At 43.1% G+C, this 11,014-nt stretch overlaps 3 protein-coding genes across 3 annotated transcripts; all 3 read left to right on the top strand.

Annotated features, from left to right (window-relative positions):
* The first annotated feature begins 1,587 nt into the window (after positions 1–1,587).
* On the top strand, positions 1,588–5,103 carry GGI43DRAFT_419037 (Zn(II)2Cys6 transcription factor). The gene is made up of 2 exons (XM_083207625.1): positions 1,588–2,531; positions 2,587–5,103. The coding sequence occupies exons 1-2, from the start codon at positions 2,320–2,322 to the stop codon at positions 5,054–5,056; spliced, it is 2,682 nt and encodes an 893-aa protein (XP_083055165.1). The 5' UTR covers positions 1,588–2,319; the 3' UTR covers positions 5,057–5,103.
* A 534-nt stretch (positions 5,104–5,637) lies between these two features.
* GGI43DRAFT_432423 (uncharacterized protein) lies at positions 5,638–7,784 on the top strand. The gene is made up of 6 exons (XM_083209572.1): positions 5,638–5,721; positions 5,776–6,008; positions 6,064–6,429; positions 6,483–6,903; positions 6,957–7,285; positions 7,344–7,784. The coding sequence occupies exons 1-6, from the start codon at positions 5,679–5,681 to the stop codon at positions 7,674–7,676; spliced, it is 1,725 nt and encodes a 574-aa protein (XP_083055164.1). The 5' UTR covers positions 5,638–5,678; the 3' UTR covers positions 7,677–7,784.
* A 292-nt stretch (positions 7,785–8,076) lies between these two features.
* Positions 8,077–11,014, top strand: GGI43DRAFT_419021 (transcription factor domain-containing protein). Its single transcript, XM_083207624.1, has 6 exons — positions 8,077–8,416; positions 8,497–8,665; positions 8,719–8,783; positions 8,843–9,285; positions 9,442–10,352; positions 10,436–11,014. The coding sequence occupies exons 1-6, from the start codon at positions 8,367–8,369 to the stop codon at positions 10,604–10,606; spliced, it is 1,809 nt and encodes a 602-aa protein (XP_083055163.1). The 5' UTR covers positions 8,077–8,366; the 3' UTR covers positions 10,607–11,014.

Here is an 11,014-nt window from a genome sequence, read left to right as displayed (position 1 = left end):
GCCTTAGGCCACGAGGATACTTGTAAAGGTGCCAGCCGAAGGTGGACCTCTCGCCATGACCAGATAACCCGAGCCTTTATTAATACACTCTCTAGCCGGGCTAATCTGGAAGTTGAGAAAGAGCCCAAGGTTAGCCAGGGAGATAGCCTAAGAGCCGATTTTTCAGTTACCCTAGGAAATAGCCGCTATTTCTACGATGTTCAAGTTGTTGCTATTAGTAAAGAATCTGTTAAACAGGATACCTATAGTACCTTAGCCGAGGCTGCAGAAGAAAAACGCAGGAAGTATAGCTCCTTAGGAGCTTTTTTCAGGCCTCTTATCTTCTCAGCCGGAGGGCTAATAGAAAAGGAGACTGCCAAGACTTACAAGGGCCTTTAACAGCTAATAGGACCTGTTGCAGCAAGCTGGCTAGATTCCTCTATAGGGCTTATCTTAACTAAAACCAGGGCTGTTTCTGCAGTTTCTATAGTTAAAGAAAACCCTAGTATCCCAGAGGTTAACTGGGAAGCTATAAGAGAGCATTTGCGCAAGCAAAAGCAAGCCTGAAAAGTATAGTAAGCTAAGCTTATCTTTTCTATCTCTTCTATCTCTTCTATCTCTTCTATCTCTTCTATCTCTTTTATCTCTTTTATCTCTTCTATCCCTTCTATCTCTTCTATCTCTTCTATCTCTTCTATCTCTTCTATCTCTTCTATCTCTTTTATCTCTTCTATCTCTTTTATCTCTTCTATCTCTTCTATCTCTTCTATCTTTTTTTATTTTTTTTATCTCTTTTATCTCTTTTATCTATCCTATTTCTTTTATCTCTTCTACTTTCTATTTCCCTTTATTTTTCTATCTTTTCTATCTCTTTTATCCTCTCTTTTTAATTTTTTTTTATTCCTCCTATTTCTTTTATTTTATTCTTCCTATTTTTTTTTATTTCCTTTTATCCTTTTTATCTCTTTTATTTCTTTTATTATTTCCTGTAATAGCTAGTTAGCTAGAAAAAATTAGTATAGGCATAATAGCTTTGGCAACTAAATAAAGCCTAACCAAACCCTAACCTAACCCTAAGCTTATATAATACAATAAAAATAATTATATATACCGGTAATATAAAATTATATAGTTAAAATTATAATATTTTATATTAATATATACGCTTAGTTATATAAAAACTAAATTAGTAATTAATTTCGTATTTTACTATTGGGAACGAAACTAAATTAGTTTCGTTACTAGGCTGAAAAAAACTAATAACATTCGTCATTAGTAACTGAAAACCAAATTGGTTTTTAGTAACGAAACGAAACGAAAACGAAAAACTACTGACGAAAGTTCCAACTCTGATCACAGTTCTAGTACCTTGTCATCGGTTAAACACGCCCACTTTCGGCGTTCGGCATCAGGTGCAGGTGGTTCGGGGTCGGCTGACGAGGGGCGGCAAGTGGGAACGGCTAGGTTGCAGAAATTTTAACTAACGGAAAGGTATGTGGGCGAACACACTAACCACAAACAGCTATGTCTCCATGTCTGATACGCCGCCTTGCCGTGCCCACTTTATTCGGCACTATCCCCACTTAAGTATCTGGCTTTTAAGATTCGTCGCCTCGTCCAGGTAACATAGTTGCTCACGGGACAGTCATTTTACGACTCTTGAGATTAATCAACTATACGCACGTTTAATATTTCCAAGTACGAGAAATAGATATATCAAACTTTTGTCATCAGCGTTCTGCGCTGAGCGGTTCTCATCCGAGACACAAATATCAGCGATTCTCTAATATAGACTGCGCACGCAAAAAGTCGTGAGTAAGCCCCAATGTATAAGGTGCCCCAAAAATTATAGATTTATCGCTCTGCTATATAAGAAATAGGGCGCGCACCGTGACTCACTGAAACTATATTGGCATAGCTTCTAATGGAAATATAAACACTTCTAGTACGGCAGCAACTTGCAACCCACCGCGAAGGAACCCTTAAAAATGCTCGTACTAAAAGGTGCAACTTGATATGGCAAGAACGAGATTACGCACAAAATACTTGCTGAGCCTGACCCCGCTTTGCCGCGACTGTAAAATAGTGATCTGACTCAGTTAGTAGCCTCCTTGCCTTCCCCCACGCTCTATTTATAATAGCTGGATGACTTTTAATCCCCGTTATATTATCATCGCAAACTCAAGAAGAACGCAATCAAACAAAAAATAAATAAATAAATAAAATTAAAATTAAAAAAATAAAAATAAAAAAAATAAACAAACAGACAAAGTAAACCAAAATTTTGAGTTAGACGCAAATGGTTGTTCGACTCCGCTAGCAGTCTCCTTGTGATTTGGAATGGAGCCTCACACAGCCGCAGAGGCGAACCAAGTGTTCAATATGTGCAACACGAAACGGTCTATCAAAGTCCGCAAGCGGGCGAGCAGAGCATGTCTATGCTGTCGAGCTCGAAAGGTACGGTGCGATGTGTCTCGAAGTGGCCGACCATGTTTGAACTGTCGCCTAGACAACGAGACCTGCATCGTTACAGCAAGGGCAAGAATCAAACAGTTAGTTTATATTTTACTCAAATGCCTGAAATTTATTCGGCTGATGAAAGGATAGACGCACAACCGAATATGACTCCAAATCTGCCACCGAAACGTCCCTGCCTCTACTGCTCATACAACAAACCACGACTACCGCAAATGAAGAGGTAAATTTGGTTTCGGCTTCAGGCAGTGGACAGGAGAATGGCGGGAGGATTGGACGTCACACGGGGCCCTGCGCCTTAGCTGCCCTCTATCAAGGGAATACCCATGATAAGGATGACAGTGAGCAAACTGTTGAAGATATTGCGTCTACTTCTGTTTTATCGCCTTCAAAACACAAGGGAGAAGAGCCTAGTTACGCCGAGTGCGTGAATTATCTTCTCGCACAGCTGCCAGAATCTGAATTACCATTCCAAATTTCGGTATCCAAAAGCAAATGGGTTGCTAATCGGCTGTCATTGACTAACGCGAATGTGGTCTATTGTCACTATCCATTCCTCACTGTTCCTAATATTCGCGTCATGCCATACGAAGACCTCAATTTTCTCGAGCAACAAGGCTGCTTCCGAGTTCCGATACGCCCTATTCTTGATGATTTCATTCAGCAATACTTCCTTCGCGTACACCCCTTCTTGCCCTTGCTCAACGAGGGAGATTTTTGGGAAGTATACGGTGCCACCGATCACCCTCCGAAAGGCATTTCCTTATTACTACTTCAGGCCATGCTATTTACATCCTGTACCTTCGTCTCACGACCCACCATTTGCACGCTTGGTTTTTCCGATATTCGGTCGATGCGAGCTACGTTTTTACGACGAACAAAACTCCTGTATAATATGGGAATAGAGGCATCGCCCCTGGTTATCTCTCAGGCGACCCTGCTGCTCACCTTTACATCGCTAGCGCCTTCCAAACAACCGGAAATATCGTGGCTAAGTCTTGCAATCGAAAACGCTAGACTTGCAGAGGCACACCTCTACTCCAACCTATCACCATGTTGGGAGACAGAGCGAAACACTTTGAAACGAGTATGGTGGTGTTGTATTATACGCGATCGATCCATAGGCCTCCTTCTTAGGCATCCTATACAGATTACACATGATCATTTCAATTTCACTACCGATCCTTTGAAGGCTACAGACCTCTCGGATGAATTCAATCGATCCAAGGTGTACAATTCTCCTACGAAGAGGCGCCTGGCAGATATCCTCAGTCAATGGATCGAGCTGTACATTTTACTAACAGATATTCTGTTGCTGGCCTATCCACTCGATGGCACATATAACTCCGTGTATGCAAGTAACCAGAAGAATCATCTTAGGATTTGTGCTTGCAAGATCTCTTTAGAAAGGTGGCATTCATCTACAACCTCAAGATTCCCAAAGACACAAAATAGCGCGAGAACCACGCCTGGGCTAGGTGACAAACGATTTATTGAACATAATACTACCACCTTATACATGAATTTCATGTATATGTACTACCATACATCTTGGGTTGTATTATGCCACTACGAGATGCTCCATGTCTTTTTGCAAGGAGGCAACGAAAAAAATTTTCCTCATGCAGCAGACCTCGAAATACTACTGCAGACTCGAACTGAACTTGAACTTGCGATATCAGCTATTACAGAGTGTCACAATGAGCTCATTCGGTTTGGGCTGATCCGTTGCTTGCCAATTTCTGCCATTGGCTGTACCATTTTGCCTCTTGCACTTAGTGTTCTAGATGCCAAATTATCGCCACAGAATGAAAACACTTCTCATAGAGCCGATGCCACAAAACGGCGCCAGCTTATAACCCTTGTCAAGGTAATGCAGACGTATTGGCCTCAATATGACGTTGTGGATTGGATATTTGAAATCGTCCGCTATGCTGTCGCTGCTGTCCAGTTCGATAAAGCTAAATTCAAGGGTATCAATTGGGCTGACATGTTTGCGAGCCAACCTGCCTCATATCTTCGTTTGGCTCTTGCATTAGATTTTAGTCTTAGTAAAGGTCGGTTACCAAGGGAAAGAGACTTTCCTCGCAATATCAAAGACGTGCTTGCTACTGAAGTCCGCCATTCAGAAGTTATTACCGTCAGTCCTTGTGTGTACGGGAAGAACTACTCCAGTCATACCACCTGCGCTTCAAATACGCCTCAAGGGCACCTTACGAATCATCATCCTGTTGACTTAATCTCTCCCTCTAAGATAGAGAGCTATCCTTTCGGGCTTGATGAAGCGTTCGTTGGTAACCTTGAAGAACAAATTCATTTACACCTAGCAAGTGGGTTTCCAGATAATGGTATGTCCCAGTTCATGGAAATGGGAATGAGTATTGCGGGCCTACCAGCAGGAGGAAAATCTCTGAGCGATGCTGACATGTCTGACTCTTCGCTTTTTGAGAGAAGTCTTCATGATACATCGCCGGTCTATACGATTGATGAGTTGCAGGAGGATTATCCTGCTTTGGAAGCGAGCCCAAAGGGCATTAAAAAAACCGTTGGTAGTTCAGTAGAGACAATTGAGGAGGGCAACATGTTATCATGCATTTCGTAGTTAATAGCTAGGCGTATGAGAAATAAATAAGAATTGCAATGATTATACAAGATCTCTTAGATGGCGTGCTTCTTTTAAAAGCTGACCTATATAATAGCTTTTAAACGTTTTACATTACTCACACACTAATGCTAAATGTTTATATGTCATTGGAACCGGGGAACACCATGGTAGACCGCAGAATAGAGAGATTCATATACAACTGAGTTCTTGTCCAGCCATCTACCATGAATAAAGGCGAAATGGAGTTATCAGCCAGCTTCCTTTAGAAAATAGCATAATATACTTACAGTCAATTCCAGAAGAGGGGCATATAAGCAGCTACTTCTCCTCGGTAAGCTTCGGAGTAGCATATTAACCTTGGTTAGGCTGCCCTTAAACCGAATGCCGGTTGCCGGGGGTAGAGTCTCTGGTCAGCCAAACCTTCAGTTTTGCCGAGCTAGCTTCTATACGCTTGCCATCGGATTAACCACTACGCACGTGAAGGGCAGCCCGGCCTGACAGACTGTGTATAATATATATGCCGGTTGTGCAATCCATCGGTACCTCTCGTCTCAGGAACTAACCTGTTCAAGGGCTATCTAAATTTCACTCACACTCGCACCGCCTTACATTTGCCGACATGGTCTTTCATTCACCGTCTTGGGTTCCTTCGATGCCCATTGGTAAGCTCCATTTGAATCCGTACTTTCCAATGTTGACACAAAAATGTATTGCAGATCCTCCAGATTCAATCAGTATTGCAGAATTCATGAGCGATGATAGCTATGGCCGATATCCAATGGCGACAACTCGAAATCCCTTCACTTGTGGCCTGACTGGGAAAACTTTTACTGCCCTGGAGGTGGTAGAACGAGAACTCTATTTGGCTCGAGCAATTTCAAAAAGACTAAACTTGGACTATGACAGTTCGGAATGGGAGAGAGTGATGGCAATCTTCTCCCTGAACACCGTCAGATACAACGCCTCATTGTTCCAATATTTGATACCTCACTGACATTTTCAAGATCGATTACGCTCCCGTGACCCACGCTATACACCGCTTATCTGGAATTGTCACACCAGTAAATCCAGCGGCTTCAGCATTAGAATTGGAGTATCAGTTACGGTCGTCGCATGCTATAGCTCTTTTTACCTGCAATGCCCTTGCGAAGACTGCGCTGCAGGCAGCAAAAGCAGTTGGGATAGCCATCGACAGAATTTTCATCCTCCCAATGGCAGATGATAGACAAGATTCAGAATTAGCTACAATAGAGGATCTCGTCTTGGAAGGTAGGACATTATCTGATCTTGGTGTCAAAAAGTGGTCAAGAGGCCAAGGTGCGAGACAGGTTGCTTATCTGTGCTTCTCAAGCGGAACCTCCGGGCTTCCGGTAAGGTATTTTTATCTTTCTGATCAAGACTTTATCTGATTAAGTAAATTTAGAAAGCTGTTATGGTTTCACATTACAACATCATCGCGAACATCATTCAATTAAGCACTTATGAGAGCTCCTACCGCAAGCAGCAAGGAATCGACTCACAAACGCTTCTAGGCCTATTGCCATTCAGTCACGCTTATGGTCTCGTGGTGATGGCCCACGTTGCTCCGTACCGCGGCGATGAAGTTATTGTTCTCCCAAAATACAAATTAGAGACGCTGTTAACTACTGTCCAGAGATTCAAAATCGAACAGATCAACATCGCCCCCCCAATATTAGTTCAGATGGTGTCGAACTATGATAAGTGCAAACTCTATGACTTGAGCAGCATACGTTTCATCTATACAGGAGGAGCACCTCTGGCAAGTGAAACAATGGAGTCGCTTTCTGCGCAGTATCCAAAATGGCATATTGGCCAAATCTACGGTATGAATTACTTTGGATAGTTTCAAATAGTAGTGACTTATAAGGAGATCTAGGGATGACTGAGACAGCTGTTTGCGTCACTTCGACTAGCGAGACCGATATGGTACCGGGATCTGCAGGATCACTTCTTCCGGGTATTAAAGCCAAAATTGTTGATATCCATGGAAAAGAGGTCACGAATTATGATACACCAGGTGAATTACTAGTTCAAGGGCCGGCTGTAACTCTTGGTTACCAGCATAACGATGCAGCCACTGCGGATACTTTTATCTGGGATCATCAAGGCCGATGGATAAGGACGGGAGACGAGGCCGTAGTCCGGCTCTCTCCAAATGGTTATGAGCATCTTTTTATCATTGATAGGATAAAGGAGTTAATCAAAGTAAAGGCACGTATCTCCACCATCTAATTTTAATAATTTCGCTAATGCGTTACTACAGGGCTTGCAGGTCGCTCCTGCGGAGCTAGAGGCACATCTTCTTACACATCCATACGTCTCCGACTGTGCTGTGATTCAAGTCCCTGATACGCATTCCGGCGAGGTTCCTAAAGCCTTCGTTGTCAAGTCACAGGAGGCAAACCAAAAAGCAGATACGGAGGTAGCAAAAGCAATCCGCGAGGACGTCAAGAATCATAAAGCGCATTATAAATGGTTGGCCGGAGGAGTTGAATTTATTGAGGTTATTCCAAAGAGCCCAACCGGTAAGATCCTTAGAAGAGTACTGAGAGACAAGGAAAAGAAATCGCGCAAGGCAGTGGAACCAAATTTGTAGATACAAAGTCTTTTGATTGTATGTAGTGAAAGTTAGTCGACTTTATTTACATCAAGGTGAATCTTGCCAGGAATGGAATAGGTTATATAGTGATTCAGTGGATATTTTACAAATGCCGACGATATTACTACTCTGATCTAGATGAGAAACTTCTCCTTTCGAGAGTTCATCTTTTGGTTGTTTAAGGTCCATGCAGAATAGTGTTAATTTACTAAACGGTGTATATGAAGCTAACACTTGCATTTTAACTATTTCGGCTAAAAGCGACTGATCTAAAAATTAGATGATTGTTATTGCCAAATGGAGACTAATCGTGAACTAGGCTGTATAAATCTATAGATATATCCGCAAATTGTACCAGCTGGTTTGGATAAACAGTAACTTACCCTATTAATCATAGTTTCTGTCTTATGCGGCCTGAGGCATGAAACCCTTCCATAAACTCTAAATAAAAACCAAGTAAAACCCCCGTTATGTTGTAAGCGGTGGGTTCACTACTGGTGCGGGGTATAATATAGCATTCTATGGCATGCACTTGCGCAGCAAAACAAAACCAACTCACAGACAGTGTTACCCTGGTCGATTTCCGACCACTCACCGAAAGTAAATTCGCAGACTGCCCTCTCAATTTCCCTGTTGTTTTTTGGCCAGCGGTTAATAGCACTTTGCCATTGATGTACCATACACAAAATGGACGACCCGCAACCAAAGCGTATCCGCCTGGCCTGCCTGAACTGCCGGTACGATCCTGCCACTTCTGACCCATTCTCATCGACTTTTAACACAATCGCGATGGTGCTAATACAGGTCCCGGACACAGCCGCAAGAAGACGCGATGTTCTGGGGAACGACCCGCATGTGCATTTTGCGTCAGGCTTCAGCAAGACTGTCAGTACGATGACAGGCTATTTTTCCCGCCAGAGGAGGCAAATTTGTATCCCGAACATGCACAGTTGCCACTAGCACTACTGGATCAAACGGAGATTGCCGTGAGATTGACTTGTTGTAATCAGCCCTCCAACACTAACCGCTAAATCAATAGGGCAGTACTTTGGCTTCGAGAGTGGCTACAATTGAGTCACAGTTTAGTATGCTACATCATATAGGGTTAGCTATTGTGTTTCAATATTACTTCTTATTTGTCTTGCTAATTCGGCTCTAAATAGAGATATACCGTCGTCTATTAGCAACATTGATTATTCTCAATATATTTGGGATACTGTGGCTCCTTCAGACGGATTTGTGGCGTCTAGTCCACCAACAGATCAAAGAGGGCTTCTGCAACTGCCAGACCCGGAAGTACTTCAAAGTCTTGTCGATACCTACTTCCAATACTGTCATTGTCAACCGTATTGCTATTTTCAAGAGACTAGCTTTCGTCGCCGGCTCTCTGAAAATACGCTGCCGTCGTGGCTGCTACTGGCGGTGGCTGCTGCTGCATCAGGCTTTTCCGAAAACCCATTTTATCAAGGGAGGCAAACCGAGTTCTCCGACGCTTTTGCGGCATCAGCATGGGCTGAAATACAAGAAAAAATGTTCCGGGAGGATGATTTTATGACTGTACATGCAGTACAAGCGACCAATATGCTCTCCGTCATAGATTTTAGTGGTAAGAAACGCCAGCCAGTGCACTCTCCAATTAAAGCAAGAAGCCTCAAGAATAAAGGGTATATTATCACTGCTGTTTGTTAACTATATCACATGTTGGTCAGTGATATTGTTTTAATCTTGGCAAAAGCTGACGAGGGACTTTTATCGAGCACAGCGGGCAGATGTAAGCAGGCCTGGGTAAAGATTGGCCTTTCTGTCCGCTACGCTCAGGCCTTAGACTTATTCTCAGAGCCGAATGCGTCTATATCTCTCTGGCAGCAAGAAGAACATCGACGAACGGCTTGGTCCGTCTATCTGCTAGATCGAATAGTCTCTTCCAGCCCAGATCGAGTACCCACGATTCAGGATGCTGACTGCACTTTGTATCTTCCTGTGGACCCAATCAATTACGCATGCGACTTTTTTTCCGAGGAGAAGAAAAAACTCACGGACCTTATAGGTAACCTCGAAGATCTTGGCAAAGTCGGGTATGCTGGTTTACTTAGTCTCCTCGCCTCAACATTGGGTCAAATTGAAAGGCATTATCTTCGACGATCGACTCAAGGAGAATTGCCCTGGAAATTTAACAGTCAGTTTGCGGCCATCTACTCTAGCCTCCTAGTATTTGAATCTTATTCCCCGGTGGCTGTTGCCGGTTTCGAGTTATTTCTAGACCAAGCCTGCGCAAAGATCCAAAACGAGCACAAGAGGGGGCCAGCATTAGGCTTTGTATGCTTTTCATATGCATTATACTTTTTATGCCATTGCTTGTTACATCATCCATTCCTACTTCGCCACCGGCTTTGCTCGACTAAAACGCCTATACCGCCAAGCTTTCTCCGAGACACTCTACGGAGAAGCCGCGAAAGTGCAACAGCTTTAACATATTTACTGCATGCTCTCTTGAACAGGCGTCTATGCTTAGCTAGTTTCTTAGGCTATTGTGCAGTAGTTGCTGGCGTTACCCACCGTCTTTTTGAGAATGACGAGGATCTATCTGTGCGGCAGACCGCACGGAGGCTGTATGAATCATCACTCCAGTTTCTCCAACAATGTCCTGGTCGTTGGAGACAATTTCCACTCATGGTGCGTTTTGACTTCATGATTCGTCTTATACCCACACTACGAAGCTCACATAGCTAACCATGCTGTTTCAAAATGTCTTCTAGGCACGGGCTTTGGAAAACTTCAGTCCAGACCCTGCAGCTACAGCGGCTATGATCAACCCGTTGCTATATACAAATCCGACCCCTCATCCGAATGCGGAAGTGTTTTGGAGCCTCCTGGACTATAGCAGATTGTCAGAGCAGACCAAGCAACAAACGAGACGCGAAGACTAGCTAGTGGGCTGAACTGCACACTATAGGAACGTGAGCGGCTTATCATCCAGAATGAGGGTCCATTTACAGTCCCAAAACGGATACTATGAATCAAATACAGACATATGCGTAGATGGGTAGCTTAGTGAGAAGATATCACGAAGTGGCCAATTATGGATAAAATTGACAGTGAAGTTTGCCCTTAATTGAGCTATCTAGAGGTCAATCATAACTCCTTATTAGTTGGAAGCAAGCTGAGGCAGCTTGCGTTTGGTTATTTTATGACACTACTGATATTGTACACTACGATGTTTGGTCTTCTGATAATTGCTTTTGATAGCTGCGCCCTTTGCTGGTAACTATTGGAATATAGTATAGCTCTTGATATTATTCTTATAAGCAGGAGATAATTATATAGGTAATAAAATC

Source organism: Trichoderma evansii (assembly GCF_050947405.1).
Source record: "Trichoderma evansii strain SZMC 28006 chromosome Unknown GGI43scaffold_43, whole genome shotgun sequence".
Lineage (NCBI taxonomy): Eukaryota > Fungi > Ascomycota > Sordariomycetes > Hypocreales > Hypocreaceae > Trichoderma > Trichoderma evansii.
The sequence above is the reverse complement of the archived record's forward strand: the minus strand, read 5'-3'. Positions and strand labels throughout refer to the sequence as shown.